The sequence below is a fragment of the Portunus trituberculatus genome, chromosome 31 (genome assembly GCF_017591435.1).
Source record: "Portunus trituberculatus isolate SZX2019 chromosome 31, ASM1759143v1, whole genome shotgun sequence".
In the NCBI taxonomy this organism is placed as follows: Eukaryota; Metazoa; Arthropoda; class Malacostraca; order Decapoda; family Portunidae; genus Portunus; species Portunus trituberculatus.
Window position 1 is genome coordinate 25,228,666 of NC_059285.1, and position 20,849 is coordinate 25,249,514.

Here is a 20,849-nt window from a genome sequence, read left to right on the forward strand (position 1 = left end):
AATAAAGACAAAAAAAATGTGTTGATATCTTTTGCTTTTTACTTGTGTTGCTCTTTGTTCCTCCTCCTCCTCCTCCTCCTCTTCCTCTTCCTCTTCCTCTTTCTCTTTCTCTTCCTCTTCCTCTTTCTCTTTCTCTTTCTCTTCCTCTTCCTCTTCCTCTTCCTCCTCCTCCTCCTCCTCCTCCTCCTCCTCCTCCTCTTCCTCTTCCTCTTCCTCTTCCTCCTCCTCCTCCTCCTCCTCCTCCTCCTCCTCCTCCTCCTTCTCTTCGTCCTCCTCTATTATTATTGCAGTATATCAATATTTAACATGATTTTCCTTCCCTTAACCTCTTCCCTCACCTCCCTCCTACTTTTCTTTTGTAATAAGATGCCGTGAATACAAAGACAGAGAAGGCCACATGCTGGTCTTTGCCGTCAAGAAAGGCACTGATTCCACTGTTTTCTGGAAAGCCACAGTCCGCATTGCTTGTGTTAAGCTCAACACCATTACCAACAAGGTTCAGTCATATCGCCTCCTCAACATTCGCCAGTTCCTTCAGGTACTTGTAACTCCTTGGAAGTTAAGAAATGCATTCCTATTCCATATCTGAGTGTGTGTATTTTTATAAATTTTTATGGCCTTCTCAAAGTGATTAAGATGCTTATATGCTATCAGAAAACATGTATTGTATCATATAGTTCTGTTGTTTCCTCTGTCTTATTTCACTTTTTTGTAATATAAGTAGGCAAACTAACTGTAACATATATTCATTTCCTGTTTCATTTACTAATGTAGTTTTAATAGTATACATTTTAACAGTTGTAGACTGAAAACTCATATTAAATATACATTTTCATACAGAAGAGTCTTCCCTTATCTGTGTGGAACTAGAATTAATTACAGTTTGCAAAAGTTCCAGCACTCCCAATGTTCATAATTTGTTTCTCCTTGCACAGGTGTTCCGTCGAGTTACCTATGAATGTACTGGGGGAACACTGGGCAGTATTGATGGAGTACTTGGGACTGATATTGCAGGTGAGGTGACTCACAAGATTCCTTATCACTCATGTTCACCTTTTAATGCATTCTTCATACCAACTATAATGACCCTAAACTTTCATAAACCCAACCTCATATTTTGTCTTTCACCTCAGGGGATTGTAGCTCAATGGAACAGGGCTCAGTGGTGCCTATCCCTCCTACTATGGCTGCCTCATTGGTGCTGGGAGGGATGCAGGAGGTGACTCAGGACACTTCAGCAGCTGCCTCCACCAGCCAGGAGGAGATGGAGAGCCCAGGGGCAGTTGGTGGCTGGGACGTCAACCTGAGCGAGTGCATGATCTGTCTGGAGCGCAAGCCAGATGTCATCCTGCCTTGTACTCATGCCTACTGCCTCCCCTGCATAGAGCAATGGTGGGAATATGCTAGACCTACCTCACAAGAATGTGCCTCCTCCTCCTCTTCCTCCTCCTCCACCACCAGTCTTGTGTACCCAGTGTAAGCTGCAGAATGTTGTTGTGTGATGCCACCACCTCTTCTACTTAAATAGCCTAGGCATGCATTTGGCCTTCCTGAACCATACTGGTATATGCTTCTCAGATATGAGGTATTTTTTCACAATGGGATTGGAAAGCTAAAGAATGAGGGATTTTTCAGAATCAAATGTAAATTTGTATTTGGATGTGAAAGGCAAAATTTTATATATTTATTAATTAATTTATTTTTATTTTTACATATTATCTTTATGAAGCTAGGAGTTTGAGGAGTAAAAGTACCAGCCTCATTTGTTTTACCTGGATATTCCAGGTATATGATAAAAAGGCTATGATTCTTTGACAGAAGAGTACATCATGTGATTTGATATCAAAAGTAATATTACACACAAAGGAATGAGATCAGAAGTGTGTACTGCTGAAATTTATGTGATTGTGGAACATAAACTTCAGTCAGGACAATATTGATATTGACTATTTTTATCAGAGATGTTTGTATACCATGTTGATTGAAAAATATTGTTATAAGAGGAGTAACAATGAATTTTCTTACTTTGATATATACAGTAGCTGCCAAATGTTTGGACACCACAACCTTCCTAAAAAAGCAACAAGGTAAAATGATATAACAAAATTTATTTTTGAACATTTACTCCTTCTTTAGTACTTGGTGACATTTCCCTTCCGTTCAATTACTTCCTTCAGTCTACTAGGGACACTATCAGTGAGATTGTAAAGCTTTTCCACTGAGAACTCTGCCCATATTGCACACAGTGCTGCTTTCAACTTTGGGAGTGACAAGGTGTCATATTTCTGCAAACCTTTTTGTTGCTAAATATACTAATTACCCATATGTAATTGCATATGCATATATGCCATTATTCCCACACTCAGCACAGAAAATAAACCAGCACCTCTATATATATAGAGATGTGCCCATAGAAGTTCCACGTCACCTCCGTGCACATGGGCGCCGGGAACCACCAGCCCAGCTGGCCAACCCTACCTCAGATCCTTTCTGTGCTCGGTAAGGTGTTCACCTGCGCTTCTTACTTCTTCCTGCCTTTTTTTGTGCTCGCTTCTTTGCCGGTTCCATTTCTTCTTCTCCCTGAGTTGCCATGGCCGCTCAGAGTTGTGTTGGATGCAAGAAGTGGTTGCTGGGCGAGGCTTTAGAACCGCATTCCCAGTGTGTGTCTTGTTGGCCCACCATGTGTTCAGTCGAAGACTGGTGTAGTGAGTGTTCCCACCTCTCCCTTCTCCAGTTCCAAGCATATGTGAAGAATGCTGAGAAACGTTCTGCTAAGGAGAAGAAGCGGGCCAAATTGTCTGGCGGTTCCAGTGAAAAGTGTTCTTGCTGGCAGGAGCCGGATTCTGAGGCCCCTTGGGTCAGCAGGTTTGTCACTGTAGAGTCTGATCTGGCCACTATGAAGCCTTCTATTGGCCAGTTGTCAGCAGTTTTGTTGCACCTTGCCTCCGGTTCCGCGTTTTCAGGGTTTGCAGATGGCAGAGTGAGTGTGCGTCCGCCGCCCAGGTTGGTGCCGGGTGTAGCAGAGTCCCGGTCTCCCCCCGACTCTGGCCCTTCGGAGGCAACTGCTGGTAGTAGTGGAGTGAGTCTCAGTGTGTCCCCTCTCCCTGGTTTGGCTTCGGGAGTGAGTGGGGGCAGGCTCCCTATGTTCCAAGCAATGCCCCTTAGTTGACGGTCAGGGGAGTGAGTTTGCGTGCGGCCCCATGCTTTGCCCCGCCGCTGGTAGTGAGTGGTGTGCCTTCTCCCGCTGTTCTTGGCCTTTCCACGGAGTTTTTGGGGCTCGGTGGAGTTAGCATATGTACGGCACCTCTCCCCAATTTGGTTCTGGGAGTGAGGGGGTCCAGTTCCCTGCTGTTTTAGGCTCTTCCATGGACTTTTCTGGCTTCGGGGATGTGAACTTTAGTGCGGCCCCGTTCCCTAGTGTGGCCCCAGCAGTGAGTGTGGTGCAAACTCCTGCTGTGTCAGGTGCTTCCAGGGAGTTTTCAGGTCTTGGTTGAATGAGCTTGCGGTGTGGCTCTGGGATTGAGTGGTTTGCAGGCTCACGCTGACCTTGTTTCTTCTGTGGCCGGTCCTGGGGTCAGTGGATTGAGTCTATGTGCTGCTCCTCTCTCTGGTAAGGCCTCAAGGGCTTGTGGGGAGCCAGCTCCCACTATTCCAGTCTCCTTCTTGGGCCTTGTTGGTGGCGGAGAAATGGGACTTCATGCAGCACCACTCTCTGGTGGGTTGCCGGGTGATGGCAATTTTGCAGGCTCGGCGGGCGTGTCTTCCATGGGCATGCCTTATGTTGATTGGCTGCATGGGTCAATGCCCTCACAGGTCCCGCCCTGGCCAGTTGATGCGGGCGCGGACCCTGGTGGCGCAGTAGTTGGTCAGGCTGCTGCCTCGGGCTGGCCTTCATTTTCTGAAGAGATTGATCAGGTTTTTGATGATGTTCCCTTGGGGGAGGCTGGCACTCTGGATGAGGAAGATGCAGCCTCCTTTCGTGAGCTTATTACCTCAGTGAGAGAGTCCTTGGGTCTCCCCATGCCCTCTTCTCTTGCTTCCACTCCTCAGACTGGGGTCGAGCGCACCTCTGGGACTTCACAGCCTGGCCCCACTCCCTTGGTGCTGCCTCATTCTCCTCTGGCTCTGGAGGTTCGCAGGGAACAACTGGGCTGTTCCCTGGGGATCTCTGATCCAGCTTCAGCCGAGTTCGCCTTGCCCAGGAAGTGGGCTTCAAGGGAGGAGAGGTGGTACACTCCAGAAGAAGATTCTTGTGGGTCTCCTCTCAATGATGAGCTGCTTCATTTGGTGGAGAGTAAAGATCTGTCTGTGAGTCTTCCCTGGTGTATGGCTACTCAATTAGAGGATATTTTGAGTAGTCAGGTTGATATCACTTCCTGGACAGATCAGGTTCTGGGGGCCCTTGCTGGTCTTTCCAGTGCTGCCCCCCAGTGGGGCTTGGAATGCCTGGGAGCTCTTGCCAGGGAAAATTTAGATATTATGCAGCCTTGTGGAATGCTCTGTTTGAGGATGATGTTACGCAGACAGGCTGTGGTGAGAAACCTCCCTAATACTTATGGTGATTGGGAGAGATGGCAGTTGATGTCTTCCCCCATTGGCTCCCACCTTTTTGATGGTCAGACTCTTGCAGTAGTGGAGCAGAGGGAGCTTGAGTCCTTGCAACGGTCACTTGTTTCCCAGATTGCTCGTGGCCTGGCTTCCACAGCTCGGGACGTCAGGGCTAAGGTTGGTCATGCCGTTGGTTTCCGATGCCTTGCACTGGTTGCGCTTCCTTCGGTTCTGCCCCCTCCTGCTCCTGAGGTGAGTGGTTCCTTTCGCTCTTGAGGATTCTTCCGTGGCTGCTCTGTGAGCCGATGGGGCTCTTGCTAGGGATGCTGTGGAGGTGCTGCTGCAAGTTAGGGCTTGTCTGCAGCAGCACTGGCAGGAGTGGGAGAACATCGGGGCCTGTGAGTGGGTGGTCAAGACCCTTCGGTATGGTTACATTCTCCCCTTCCTCGGGGATCCTCCCCTCTCAAGCACCCCTGTGGAGTTTCCGGCTTACAAGGGGGGCTCGGACCATCATTCGGCTCTGGAGGCCGTGGTTTCTGAGATGCTGATAAAGGGAGCTATAGAACCAGTGATAGACTCTCAGGCCGGCTTCTATTCTTGCATCTTCCATGTACCCAAGTTCACAGGGGGCTGGAGGCTGATTTGCGACCTATCGGTCTTAAATCGTTTCATGGTGGTGACCCACTTCCGCATGGAGACATTTTCGTCAGTGCTAGAGTCAATGGCCGAGGACGAGTGGTTTGTATCCTTGGACCTGCGGGACGCTTACTATCAGGTTCCTGTCCACCCTCGGTCACGCAAATACAGGCAACCCCCGTTTAACGAAGGTTCACACAACGAAATTTCGCTACAACGAAGGTTTCATTTTACTACCATCTGCTTGTTTAACGAACACCAAACTCGCTTTAACGAAGTTTTATCCAGGTAATTTTTCCAAATTTGAAAGCCCCACCATATCACGCAAGCTGACAGGCTTTTGAATACACCAGGAGCTGCTCGTACTAAGGCCTGCCTCAGGAGAAATCCTGAGACACCTGTAGAATAAAGATCAAGATCAAGCCTCTCGTGGACAACACGCGCACCAATCACTCCCCAGTCAAAACATAACAGCGTCAGCAGCAGCTCGTCTTCCCTAGCTCAACTTACCACCAATGCCCTGCAATGTGGCCCAGCGTTCCTAAGAAGACCAGGAAGTCTCTTACTCTCGAAGTGAAGCTGGATATTATTCTCAGACACGAGAGGGGCCAGAAAACTAATAACATTGCTCGCCACCATCTTGATTCCATCTACTGTCTACTATTTTCAAGTCAGCAGACTCTATTAACCCCTTCAATACGGTGACGCCTATGTAGGCATCATGAAGCCCCAGTAGCATATACAGTGACGCCTACGTAGGCGTCATATTTCTTTTCTGAGCTTTCTTCAGTTCAGTTGTCCCGTATAGTGTGTTGGATATCAACTACACACGCCGTATGCTGTCCTTGAAATCCTAGTGCTCCTCCCACCATCCTTGTTTCCACCAATCACTAAAGATAAGCTACATGCGTCCCACCTTGTGTCTAAAATTACCCAATGGCATAGACTGTTCCCATCTCTCTCTCTCTCTCTCTCTCTCTCTCTCTCTCTCTCTCTCTCTCTCTCTCTCTCTCTCTCTCTCTCTCTCTCTCTCTCTCTCTCTCTCTCTCTCTCTCTCTCTCTCTCTCTCTCTCTCTCTCTCTCTCTCTCTCTCTCTCCTCCCCATCTCCCTTTCCTCCCTCCCCATCTCCCTCTCGAAAGATAAGTTACGCCTTGTAACATTCGTGAAAACACACACACACACACGCACACGCTCAGTGGTTAGAGCGCTGGCTTCACAAGCCAGATGACCGGGGTTCGATTCCCCGGCCGGGTGGAGATATTTGGGTGTGTCTCCTTTCACGTGTAGCCCCTGTTCACCTAGCAGTGAGTAGGTATGGGATGTAAATCGAGGAGTTGTGACCTTGTTGTCCCGGTGTGTGGTGTGTGCTTGGTCTCAGGCCTATCCGAAGATCGGAAATAATGAGCTCTGAGCTCGTTCCGTAGGGTAACGTCTGGCTGTCTCGTCAGAGACTGCAGCAGATCAAACAGTGAATTACACACACACACACACAAATACAAAAACAACATATTTTCTAATATCTCTCTCTCTCTCTCTCTCTCTCTCTCTCTCTCTCTCTCTCTCTCTCTCTCTCTCTCTCTCTCTCTCTCTTCCATCTCCTTCCTCCTTCCCTCTTCCTCTCGAAGATAAGCTACATGCGTCCGCCTGTTTCTAAAATTTTAGCAAATGTCTCTCTCTCTCTCTCTCTCTCTCTCTCTCTCTCTCTCTCTCTCTCTCTCTCTCTCTCTCTCTCTCTCTCTCTCTCTCTCGAGAGAAGCGTCCACTTTCCTCTTCGAAGGTGATATAGTAACTAAAAAATAGCAGCATAATACACAAAGACGACAAGTATGACTGACAAGCTTGCACGAGTTTCCCGCGCACTTCCACCCGTATATCATACAGGCGGGCTTTTTTTTAACATCCGGCGCGAAGGGGTTAAGAAGGCTGGTGAGTCCGTATCTTCCTTGCAAGCTAAAAGAACCACCTGAACTAGTGACAGGTTGCCGGTTAGTGTCTTTCCCGTTTCACTCTCCCTCCCTTCATAAAGTTAAGATCATCAACATTATAAAGTTACGTACATACATACATTAGTGTACATTATAATGACTTAAATTAAACTACCTAAATGTTTAACTTCATAATTTTTACTTTCATTAAACCTTTTACTTTACTATGATGCACTCTCACTTTGCTTACTCTCAATGGAAGTTCAAATCAGGGGTTAAACTTGTTATAATCGGTTCGCTTAACGAAGTTTCGCTTAACGAAGTGTTTTTTAGGAATGTAACCCCTTCGTTAAAGGGGGTTGCCTGTACTTGCGCTTCGTCTGGCAGGGCAGTGTTTACCAGTTTCGGACTCTGTGCTACGGCCTTGCCATGGCTTTTTGTGAATATACTTATCCATATGTAATTACATAGTAAGAGGTTCCTTTCCTCCCTACCTTCTGTGATTCTGTCAGTTTTGGCAGAAAGGATCTGAGGTAGGGTTGGCCAGCTGGGCTGGTGGTTCCCAGCACACATGCGCACGGAGGTGACATGGAACTTGTATAGGCACGATCTCTATATATATAGAGGTGCTGGTTGATTTTCTGTGCTGAGTGTGGGAATAATGGCATATAGGCATACGTAATTACATATGGGTAAGTATATTCACAAAAAAAAAAATATTTTTCATCAAACTCCAGAGGTTCTCAATAGGGTTAAGGTCTAGAGAGTTGCCAGGCCAGTCTTCAAAGTACTTTACATACTTCACAATTTTTTAACCACTTTGTTACACTTCTAGCAGTGTGGCAGGGGGCACGTACTGTCCTGCATAAAAATAATCAGCCTCGCACTTATCATATGAGTCAGGAAGGTAGTCACACAACAACTTTAGGTAATTTTTCTAATTCATTTTTTCATTTTTAGGAGGCACTGCAAGGTGCCTCACACCATAGTATGTAAAACACCACAATACCATTAGCGAGTCAGGGTGCTTCACAGTAGTACCATGCCTGAAAAAGGATCACTGCCAGGCTAGCAGTACATGTAACCAGGTCAGTTGCTGGTTACAGTGAAGGTAGTTTCATCACTCCAAAGTACTTTCCTCCACTGTTCAGTGATCCATTCACCATATCTCTTTGCAAAATTCATTTGCTTAAATTTCTGTACTTCAGTAAGGAGGGGCTCATTCTCCCCTTAAAACGCTGTACACCAGTGTCTCCATGCAACCAGCGTTGCACTGTTCAAAGAGACACACTGCCTAATAACCTAGGGTTTTCCTGCTGCATTTGTTTAGCAAATTTACGAGGAGACTTGTCTATGTGACGCTTAATAACATTTAAAGTGCATGGTGTAAGTTTCCTGGGTTTGCCACACCACACAGCCACAGTGATGCCCTGCCACCATCCCTGAAACGCTTCAACCAACGCTGTACTGATCGCACTGTACCTCCAGTATTTTCAGAGATTTCCTCTTAGAGATGTACCAATGTCTCGGTATCAGCAGTATTGGGCCATTTAAGGAGTATTGGTATCAGTATCTGTATCGGCTTACTTTCTGCCAATACTACTGATACTGAGAATGAATCTATTATGTTGTGTATCTCACTCTGGAAGCTGTTTTGTTAAGCAGAACTTGGATGTTTTACGGAGATCAAAATAAATTGATGATAGTGCGAAATTACTAAGTATAATATAGCGTATTGAGTCCATGGTGCTACCGTACATGTACGAGACAGGTTAGTAATGGACTCGGGGCCCTGCTACATCCTTTACCTTGGCTCAGAGAGGGAGAGGGAGAGAGAGAGAGAGAGAGAGAGAGAGAGAGAGAGAGAGAGAGAGAGAAAACATGACTGCCCACATCTTGCTCACTCCCATACTAAAGATTTGTGCATTTTTCTGTGCTTATGTGTATTTTTATTTTATTTTATTTTTTTTCTTTGTGTTTCACTGTTTGATCTGCTGCAGTCTCTGACGAGACAGCCAGACGTTACCCTACGGAACGAGCTCAGAGCTCATTATTTCCGATCTTCGGATAGGCCTGAGACAAGGCACACACCACACACCGGGACAACAAGGTCACAACTCCTCGATTTACATCCCGTACCTACTCACTGCTAGGTGAACAGGCGGAATGGGACTATTGGGCGCGGTCGTTTGGGCACAGCCTTTTGGGCGCCAGCTGACAGTTTGGCTCGGCCGTTTGGGCGCCAGCTGTTTTGGCGCCAATATTTATTTTGTATTTTTATTTTTTATTTTGTTTTTGTACATTTGCTATATATTTTGTTTAAATCTCTTAAGATCATTTGGTGTTTGGAGATAAAAAAAAATCTAAAAACTTTAAGACTAAAAACACATTAAAATTAAAATCCATTAAACAATACATAGTTTTATTTAGTTCATTTGATAGTTATGAGCAAGACTTCTTAAATACTCGACTGCATCCATGTTTTCAAATCTACAAACAATTTCATGAATTCTCTCTCCTGTCTGCATCCCTATATTTTTTTAGTTTTTGTGGTGGCTCATGACCGGCAAGTAGTTTTTCATAATAAGCATCTCTGCCTTTCTGTACTTTACGTAGGCCATCAATTAGTCTCCATATGGTTGGATGTTGCATGCCTAGTTCGTATTGAAGACGACGGTGTGCTGCCTCAGCATTATTGTTTGTGCGGTCTTCCCATTTAGCGTTCTCTGATAGAGGTTCCAAATTTCAGGGAGAAATAGAGGAGCTCGTCTCCCATTTCCTCGTCTGTTTTGACGACCAACATATGTGTCCTCAAACCAATTCAGCAAATCTTGAAGCTCTTGCGGCAGTTCGGTCGACAGAGCATCTAAATATTCATCGATCTTGTCCAAAGGCACAAAGGCAGTGGCAATAATCATTTTAGCCTTCAAAGCGAAATCTGGATCAGTGTTATACAAACTAATGAACCCCTGTCTAGCTAGATGTTTTTGCATATTTTGAGCTAAATGAAAAAAACATCCTTTTATTTGAACATCAGGAATGCTTCCTTCATAGCACTGTGTGCAGCTTGCTCAAAATCGCAAACAATTGAACTAGGTTTCAAGTTGGGTTCAGTTTCCTTCAATAACTCAAACATTTTCACATATGTGGCGCGTTGCTTGTTGGGCAAAAGAGCATAAATTGTAGGTGAACTCCTCCGTGTTTTGCTACCAAGATTATATAAATCTGACTAAAGAGGCTGGGGGCAATACTGAATGTGCCATCGGCAAACCACATATCCGATGTCACTAAGTGGTGAAGCCAACTTTGTCTCCCGAAGATTAATATCCAGTCGTTACCTGGTCCGCTATCACATAGTAAAAAATTTTCTTCCACTCCCGGCTGAGGCACGTACACTCTGTAGCATTCTGGCACAAATAATTGCTGTAAGTCAGCTGGATTGGTGGGGGCATCTAGTAATAAATTACGCTTCCTGCGAATTATTTTCCTCAAAGCAGACATGTTAGGAACGGCAGCAAGACTGGCTTGGGACATGTCTGTCAAACATTCATTAACCACAACAGTTGGGGGTTCAAGGGTTTCTTCAGCTCTTTTCTTTATTTTAGTTTTCACAAGTGCAACCTCTACTTCAGCAGCACAGGCTTCATGTGAATGACTTTTAAGCTCTAACACCACCTCTCCTGCTTTAGTATGGAGCCGTGCTTTACACCGATTTTTTGCTCACAACGCCAATATTTTAACTCGCTGTCAGCTTTGCTTGCCTTATCAAAGACGTATAGGAATCCGTTATGAGTAAATTTCTCCTTACCACGTTTCATTAAAATATTGTCTGCCATCTTATACGTAAAACGAATGTATAAGTGACAGTGTTAACAGAGTTTACTCAACGGAAGCTATGGAGCGACTGATTCAAGTGTAACAGTCTCACTGGTAGTCCCACACTGGCCTTTAACTCAGTCGCCTTCTATAGGTAGTCAAAGGAAACAACTAAATGATTCAAGAGCTAGTTATCCTGTTTCTAATTGTACTCTATTATCATTCTTCATGCTATATCTTTATTTATCGAATTAAACGATCTTAAGAGATTTATTTAAAACATAAAACTAATTTACTAAAACAAAATACAAAATAAAATTACAAAAACAAAATACAAAATAAAAATATAAAATAAATATTGGCGCCAAAACATCCGTCGCCAAATAGGCCGGCGTCAAAACAGCTGGCGGCCAAACGACCGAGCCAAAACGGCGGCGCCAAATAGTACCAAACCCTGAACAGGGGCTACACGTGAAAGGAGACACACCCAAATATCTCCACCCGGCCGGGGAATTGAACCCCGGTCCTCTGGCTTGTGAAACCAGCGCTCTAACCACTGAGCTACCAGGTGTATTCACCTAGTTGTATTCACCTAGTTGTAATTTTTACAGGGCCTGGGTATCATACTCGTGTGGCCCTGTCTCCATATCTACACACATCCAACTTTCCTTTAAAACTATGCAGACTCCTCGCTGACACCACCTCCTCACTCAAACCATTCCACACCTCCACACATCTTTGTGGGAAACTATATTTCTTCACATCCTTCAAGCATATTCCCTTGGCTATCTTTTTACTATGCGATCTCGTAGTTCTATTTAAGTTTTCCTCGCTCAACATCATTTGCTCATTATCCACTTCATCCAGTCCGTTCAACAGTTTATAAACCTGTATTAAATCTCCTCTTTCTCTTCTTTGTTCCAAGGTAAGCAAATTAATTTCTTTTAATCTCTCTTCATAGGTCATTTCTGCCAATTCCGGAACAATTTTTGTTGCCAGTCTCTGCAATCTCTCCAACTTCCTTATATGCTTCTTTTTATAAGGGGACCAAACCACTCCAGCATATTCCAATCTTGGTCTAATTACCGTACTAATTAATTTCTTCATCATATCTTTACCCATATAATGAAAGGCTAATCCAATATTTCTGATCAAATTATACGTTTCTCCAAACATCTTATCAATATGAGCCTCAAACTGCCCATGGTCTTGTATTATCACTCCCAAATCCTTTTCCTTTTCCACCTTTTTCAACACTACTCCTTCACCCATCTTATATGACCCTCTTGGCCGTCTTCCACTCTTCCCCATCTCCATCACATGACTTTTGCTCAGATTAAATTCCATTTCCCACCTCTTGCTCCACTCCCAAATCTTATCCAGATCTGCCTGTAAAATTTCACAATCTTCTTCACTCTTCACACACCTACACAACTTCGCATCATCCGCAAACAAATTAATATAACTGTTTACTCCCTCTGGCATGTCATTAATATATACAAGGAAAAGTATTGGTGCCAGCACTGAACCTTGTGGGACTCCACTCTCCACCACCAACCAGTCCGACTTTGCATCCCTTATTACCGTTCTCATCTCCCTCCATCTCAAGTAGTTTTCCATCCACTTTAACACTTTTCCTTTCAGTCCTCCATAAATCTCTAATTTCCATAGCAGTCTCATGTGAGGTACCTTGTCAAAAGCTTTCTTTAAATCCAAATATACACAGTCCATCCATCCCTCTCTCTCTTGTATTTTGTCAACCACTCTTGAATAAAAGCTCAGTAGATTTGTTACACATGACCTCCCTTTCCTAAAGCTAAATTGATGATCCGATAATAACTTATGATCCTCCAGGAACCGTATCCAATATTTCTTTATCACCCTCTCACAAATCTTACCGACCACACTTGTTAGAGACACAGGTCTATAGTTAAGAGGCTCTTCCTTACTGCCTCCTTTATAAATGGGCACCACTTCAGCTCTTTTCCACTCTACCGGTACTTCCCCTGTTTCTAATGAGCACCTTATAATATCATATAATGGATCAATCAATTCTTCTTTACATTCCTTCAATAATTTTCCTGAAACTTCATCTGGTCCCATCACTTTATCATCTTTAAGTTCCTCCAACATTTTATATAACTCCTTTTTAGGTATCTTAATGTCATCCATGTGCACATTTTCTTGTACATTCTGAGGCTTTACAAACATTGTTTCTTTAGTAAATACTTGCTGAAACCTATTATTTAGCAATTCTGCGATATTCTTAGGGTCATCTACTATCCCTTGCTCTCCTTTTAACCTTTCAATGGACTCTCTCTTTTTAAGTTTATCATTTATGAACCTGTAAAACAATTTTGGATGTTCCTTACTCTTGTCTACAATATTTTTTTCAAATTTTCTTTCTTCCTCCCTCCTTACCCTCACATACTCATTTCTCGCCACTCTATAATTCTCCTTATTTAGTATATTCCTGCTCTTTTTCCATCTTTTCCAAGCCACATCTCTCTTTTCCTTAGCCTTAACACAAGTTGCATTAAACCAATCCTTTCTTCCTTCCTCTCTCGGTTTATACTTTGGTACAAATTTCATAACTCCTTTATAATATTTCATCAAAATCTCATATTTTTTTTTTGCACTTCTCTGATTTGTAACATCTCCCAATCTAATTTTCTGAAATAATTTTTCAAACTTTCTGTGTCCATCTTTCTATAATTCAATCTACCACTCCTGTATGTCTCGTCTTTCCTTCGCTGTGTTGTTGCTATTTGCATTTCCATAACCACATGATCACTCTTTCCCAAAGGACATTTGTTTTGTATATCCCCACATAGGTACACTTCTCTTGTTAACACCAAATCCAGTCTAGCCGGTTCATCATCTCCTCTATATCTAGTATTTTCCTTCACCCTCTGTTCCATCATATTTTCCATCATTAAATTAAGAAATCTCTCTCCAACACCACTTACTAGATTTTCCCAATCCACCTCCTTACAATTAAAATCTCCTACTAGTATCACCTTTCTTTTTCCAGATAATACACTTTCCAAACTCTGTAAAGTATGCTTGATCATATTGTTGTATTCCCTTAATGTCCAAGAATTTGTTTTAGGAGGTACATAGGTCACCATGATTATTAATTCTTTTCCATCACTTTTTATCCTTATGCTTATCACTTCTGCGTTGTTCTTCCCATACCAAACCTTATCCACATTTATTTATTTTTTCGTCATAATCATAACTCCTCCTCCACCTTTACTCTCTCTATCCTTTCTCCATATATTATATTTATTATCCAAATTTACCTTTGTTTTTTCATGTAATTTTGTCTCAGTCAAACACACTATATCAGGCTTCTCCACCATTATATAGTCTTGCAATTCCAATCTGCTTGACAGTATCCCATCTATATTAGTATACATTACGGTCCACCCACTGCTCCCTCGAGGGGTTCCTCCGCATTCCTTCTCTCCACATACCACTTTCTGACTCTCTCTCCTATAACTCTCTAAAAGAACTTTTCTCTTTCTTTAGACCGTTCATCATTTTTCCTTCTCGCCTCTTCCAACAATTCCTTATATCTTCTCCTCTCTTCCTCATTTCTATTTTTTCTTACAAACACCTCTTTACAATCTTCCATCTCTCTTAACTTTGATGTTCTACAGGCTTGCATGGATAATCTTTGCGCCGTAGTCCTTATAGCGGTGTTTGGCGCGCAAATCTTTAAACCTCCCGTAATGTAAAAAAAAATTAAAGCAGCATGAATCGTGTGTCTGGTAGCGATGCACGTTTTCTTCCCCACTCAGTGGTGGGGGTATTGGGGTGTTACTCTCACCCCCCTTTCCTCTGGTGACAGTTGACAGTTTTGAATATGTTTGAAGTGACCGCCTAGGTTCTCCCTACCACGCAGTGTTTTTGCATTATTTTCTTACATTACCTAATGCCTGGAAAACATACAGATCCCAAAACAATTCAAGGAATCATTGATCTTTATGAAGCTGGGCACAGCAATAAGGAAATTTGTCAGATAAAAAAACTGAAGCTTAGAACAGTACAAAACCTCATCCACCGATTTAAGGCTGGCGGGGAGAAAGTGCTTCCGCTCCCTGTGAAGCAGCCAGGGAAACCCAAGAAAATTAGTAGCAGGACCAGGAATGTGCTAAAACGACAAATTGACATCATTCCTACCATTACAGCAAAGGAATTAAAAGAACAAAACCCAGAACTTCTTTCATTTCGTACTGTGCAGGAAACTTTGCAACGCGACCTTAAGTACTAGTGCTACCCTGCGCGCAAAAAGCCACTAATTAATGAACGCCAGCGAAAGAAGAGGGTTAAGTTTGCCAAAAAATACAAAGATTGGCCTCTTGAAAAGTGGCGCACTGTGCTGTGGAGTGACGAAAGCACCTTCTGTGTAAGTGGAGAAGAACTATCTAGAGTGTACCGTCGCCCCAGTTCAGACCCTACCGACCCCTGGTATACGCAAAAGACCACAAAACACCCCCCAAGTTTAATGGTGTGGGGATGTTTTACATACCATGGTGTTGGGAATTTAGTTATTCTCCCAAAAAATGCAACTGTTAACAAAATTGTGTATTTTGAACTTCTTAATGACCATCTAGATAAAACACATGCGGAGATTTTCCAGCAATGCGGAGCAACCTGCCACACGGCCAGAGAAGTAATACAGTGGCTTGACGATTGTGGTATTTAGAGAATACATGACTGGCCAGGTAATTCTCCCGACATCTCACCCATAGAAAACCTCTGGGCCATCATTAAAGGCAAACTTCGTGCGCGTGACACCTCCACTCTCCCTAAACTAGAAAGTGAACTCCGAAAGTGCTGGGAAGAATTTAATCCTAAGAAACTTCAAAATCTTGCTGACAGTGTGCCACGTCGCCTTCAAATGGTCATTAAGAAACGGGGCTATGCAACAAAGTACTAATTACTATGGTAAATGTTGATTTTTTTTGTTTTTTGTAATGAAAATGGTACGTCACATTTATAAACGCTCCCATTTCGGAGGCGCACAATGATTATCCGCGCAAACTGTATATAGGATATCCTCCGCAGATTGTTGTGACTTCAGTACTACTTTAATCGGTCTGCTCACTCCCTCCTTATACGGACCCAGTCTATGGATCTCTTCCACTTCTTCTTGTAGGTCTTTTTTTTTCATCATCATTTAGATTTTTGAACAGATCTCTTACCGTTTTTAATTCTTCCTTAACCCCTTCAATACGGTGACGCCTATGTAGGCGTCATGAAGCCCCAGTAGCATATACGGTGACGCCTACGTAGGCGTCATATTTCTTTTCTGAGCTTTCTTCAGTTCAGTTGTCCCGTATAGTGTGTTGGATATCAACTACACACGCCGTATGCTGTCCTTGAAATCCTAGTGCTCCTCCCACCATCCTTGTTTCCACCAATCGCTAAAGATAAGCTACATGCGTCCCGCCTTGTGTCTCTAAAATTACCTAATGGCATGGATTGTTCCCATCTCTCTCTCTCTCTCTCTCTCTCTCTCTCTCTCTCTCTCTCTCTCTCTCTCTCTCTCTCTCTCTCTCTCTCTCTCTCTCTCTCTCTCTCTCTCTCTCTCTATCCTCCCCATCTCCTTTTCTCCTCCCCATCTCCCTTCCTCCCTCCCCTCTCCTTCTCGAAGATAAGTTACATGTGTCCCGCCTTGTAACATTCGTGAAAACACACACACACACTCGGTAAAGCTGAGAAAGAAAAAGAAAAGCTAAAAGATCTAGTTAACAAAGAAGAAGAAAGAGTACAAGACGTGATTAAAAAAGAAGTACAAGCATGGAGAATCCAAGATAAGAAAGACAAGGAATCATTTCAAGAAGTATTTCAAGAACAGTTAAAAGAAAGAGATGAAAATATGACAAGCAAAATGATAGGAGTCCTCAAGAAAAATGAAAATTTAGTAAGAGAAATTGCGGAAAAAAGAAGAGTGTAATTATTTTTGGACTGAAAGAAAAAAATGTTAAATATAGACCAAGAAGGGAAAAAGACGAAATGAAATCAGTAAAAGACCTACTAAAACATCTGAATGACGAGGATAGACAGAACTTAGAAGAGGAAGTAGAAGAAATCCATAGAATGGGACCATATCAAGAAGGAACAGTGAGACCAATTAAGATATTACTAAAATCACAAGCAGCAGCAGAAGAAGTACTATATAGAAAAACAAAACTCAGAGAAACAGAAGGTTGCAAAGATATATATATATATATATATATATAGAAAAATAGAAACGAGGAGGAAAGGAAGAGACACAATGAACTGGTGGCAGAAGCAAGAGAAAAAAAACATTCGTGAAAACACACACACACACATTCGGTAAAGCCGAGAAAGAAAAAGAAAAGCTAAAAGATCTAGTTAACAAAGAAGAAGAAAGAGTACAAGACGTGATTAAAAAAGAAGTACAAGCATGGAGAATCCAAGATAAGAAAGACAAGGAATCATTTCAAGAAGTATTTCAAGAACAGTTAAAAGAAAGAGATGAAAATATGACAAGCAAAATGATAGGAGTCCTCAAGAAAAATGAAAATTTAGTAAGAGAAATTGCAGAAAAAAAGAAGAGTGTAATTATTTTTGGACTGAAAGAAAAAAAATGTTAAATATAGACCAAGAAGGGAAAAGACGAAATGAAATCAGTAAAAGACCTACTAAAACATCTGAATGACGAGGATAGACAGAACTTAGAAGAGGAAGTAAAAGAAATCCATAGAATGGGACCATATCAAGAAGGAACAGTGAGACCAATTAAGATATTACTAAAATCACAAGCAGCAGCAGAAGTATTATATAGAAAAACAAAACTCAGAGAAACAGAAGGTTGCAAAGATATATATATAAAGAAAAATAGAAATGAGGAGGAAAGGAAGAGACACAATGAACTGGTGGCAGAAGGAAGAGAAAAAAATAATGAAAGGTCAGAGGAGGAGAAGAAGGCATTTTTTTTTGGAGAATTATAGGAGACAGGATAAGGAAATGGTATATAAAAGAGAAAGAAGAGAAAAGAATGGAGCAAGTTTAACTAAAAATGATAAGAACAAGAGATTAAAAATTATGTATACAAACATAGATGGGATTTTATCTAGTAAATTAGAATTAAGAGATTACATAAAGAAAGAAGAACCAGATATTGTATGCCTGGTGGAAACAAAGTTAAATGAGGCAATAAAAATAGACATAGATAAAAGGTATAATATATGGAGGAGAGACAGAGTGGGTAAAGGAGGAGGAGGAGTCATGATGATGTTAAGGAAGGAGATAGTAGTAAATCAAGTGGAGTTTGGGGGAAGGAAAATCAGAAATACTGTATGTTAAGATGCATATTAACAAAAGGAGTTAACAATCATTGGAACATATGTGCCACCAAAACAAACTCATGGACTAACCAAGAATATAGAGACATGATAGATGACACAATAAGGAGTCTTACAAGAATCATTAAGGAAAGGAGAAAAGTGATATTGGTAGGAGATTTCAACTGTAAGGAGGTAGACTGGGAAAATTATGAAAGTGGTATGGGGAAGATGCCTGGGAGATAGATTCCTGAACCTAATGATAGATAACTTGATGGTCCAAAGAGTAAAGGAAAACACAAGATTCAGAGGAAACGATGAGCCAGCAAGATTAGACCTAGTTTTTACAAGGGATATACCAATTAACGATGATATAAGATACAAGTGCCCATTGGGAAAGAGTGACCATGTAATATTAGAGATGGATATAGAAGAAGGAAAGGAAGATAGAGATGAATCATACAAAGGAGACCGATTAAATTACAGAAAGGCTAATATTGAGAATCTCAAGAACTATTTTAAAAACGTAAACTGGGAGGAGATGGAAAACTCATTAACAGTTCAAGAGAAATATAACTTATTTTTGGAAATATACAAAACTGGGATCAGGGAATATGTTCTGAAATATAGACCTAAAGAAGAAGGAAAGAAAGATTGGTTTAATGCAAGATGTGCTAGGGCAAAGGAGAAACGAGATGGAGCATGGAAAAGGTGGAGAAGAAACAGAAATCCAGAAAATAAGGAAAACTTCAAAACAGCAAGAAATGAATATGCTAAGGTGAGAAAGGAAGAAGAAAAGAATTGTGAAAAGGACATTGTCGAAAAATGTAAGGAACAACCAAAATTGTTCTACAGATTCATAAATGGAAAAATAAGACAAAAAGAAACAATAGAAAGGTTAAAAGGAGAAAATGGAATGGTGGAAGACCCAAAAAGTATGGCAGAACTGTTAAATAGTAAATTTCATGAGGTCTTTACTAAGGAATCCAAATTTGAAAGACCACAGGGTAATAGAGAGGCTGTCCATATGAAAGAGATTAAAGTAACCAAGCTTGAAATAAAGTTGATGACGGAATTGGATGAGGAAAAGGCAATGGGACCGGATGAAGTCTCAGACAGAATACTGAAAGAATGTAGGGAAGAACTAGCAAGTCCAATATACAACATCATAAAATGCTCAATAGAAAATGGAACAGTGCCAGTGGAGTGGAAAAGAGCTGAGGTGGTTCCCATATATAAGAGCGGAAGGAAGGAAGAACCTTTAAATTACAGACCGGTATCACTAACTAGTGTAATATGCAAGATGTGTGAAAAAGTAATAAAGAAGCAATGGATGGAGTTTCTTGAAGACAACAAAATATTATCAAATAGCCAATTTGGTTTTAGAAAAGGTCGGTCATGTGTGACAAATTTATTGAGTTTCTACTCTAGAATAGTTGATAAAGTACAAGAGAGAGAGGATGGGTTGACTGTATTTATTTAGATCTAAAAAAGGCTTTTGATAAAGTGCCACATGAAAGATTACTATGGAAGTTAGAGGAGAAGGGTGTCTTAAAAGGAAGCACATTGAGATGGATGAAGAATTACTTAAGGGGGAGAGAAATAAGGACGATAGTTAAAGATATGAAGTCCAAGTGGAGAACAGTAGACAGCGGAGTGCCACAGGGGTCAGTATTGGCACCAATACTTTTCTCGTATATATAAATGACATGCCAGAGGAGTGAACAGCTACATAAATCTGTTTGCGGACGATGCGAAACTGTGCAGAGTCATTAAACAAAAGAGGATTGTGAAATACTACAGGAAGACTTAAACAAGATCTGGAAATGGAGCAAAAATGGGAGATGGAATTCAATGTGGACAAAAGCCATGTCATGGAAATGGGAAAAAGTGAAAGACGACCAGTGGGAATCTATAAGATGGGAGATGGAGTAGAACTAGAAAAAGTAAAAAGGAAAAGGACTTGGGAGTGACAATGGAAGAAAATAATCAACCGGTAAGCCATATTGATAGAATTTTCAGAGAGCGTATAATTTGCTAAGGAATATTGGAGTAGCATTTCACTATATGGACAAGGAAATGATGAAGAAATTAATAAGTACTAAAATAAGACCTAAATTGGAATATGCAGGAGTTGTGTGGACTCCCATAAAAGAAACATATAAAAAAATTAGAGACTACAAAAATGGCTACAAGAATGGTTCCAGAATTTAAAGGGATGGCATATGAGGAGAGACTAAAGGCAATGGATCTACCAACGTTGGAGCAGAGAAGAGAGAGAGGGGATCTGATACATGTTTATGAATTGGTTAACGGAATGGATGAAGTTTATAATGAGAAACTGATCCTGAGAGAAGAATATGACTTTAGAAGCACAAGATCGCATAGTAAGAAACTAAGGAAGGGACGTTGTCTGAGAGATGTTAAAAAATTTAGTTTCCCGCAAAGATGTGTTGAGACTTGGAACAGTTTGAGTGAGGAAATGGTGTCAGCAAAGAGTATGCATAGTTTTAAAGAAAAATTGGATAAGTGTAGATATGGAGACGGGACCACACGAGCATAAAGCCCAGGCCCTGTAAAACTACAACTAGGTAAATACAC

At 41.8% G+C, this 20,849-nt stretch overlaps 1 protein-coding gene across 7 annotated transcripts in view; it reads left to right on the plus strand.

The window, feature by feature from the left end:
* The window catches only part of LOC123511353 (RING finger protein 141-like), a 111,963-nt gene that overhangs the window by 20,307 nt on the left and 70,807 nt on the right, over nucleotides 1-20,849 (plus strand). For 3 of the 7 annotated variants that reach the window (XM_045267157.1, XM_045267158.1, XM_045267162.1), the window contains 4 exons: nucleotides 367-538; nucleotides 936-1,014; nucleotides 1,134-1,476; nucleotides 2,040-2,087. In XM_045267157.1, coding sequence (XP_045123092.1) covers nucleotides 367-538; nucleotides 936-1,014; nucleotides 1,134-1,476; nucleotides 2,040-2,087 — 642 coding nt within the window. Of the gene's footprint in view, nucleotides 1-366; nucleotides 539-935; nucleotides 1,015-1,133; nucleotides 1,477-2,039; nucleotides 2,088-2,400; nucleotides 2,519-20,849 lie in introns of those variants that run through there. The other 4 variants (XR_006676773.1, XM_045267159.1, XM_045267160.1 and 1 more) reach the window with 3 other exon arrangements.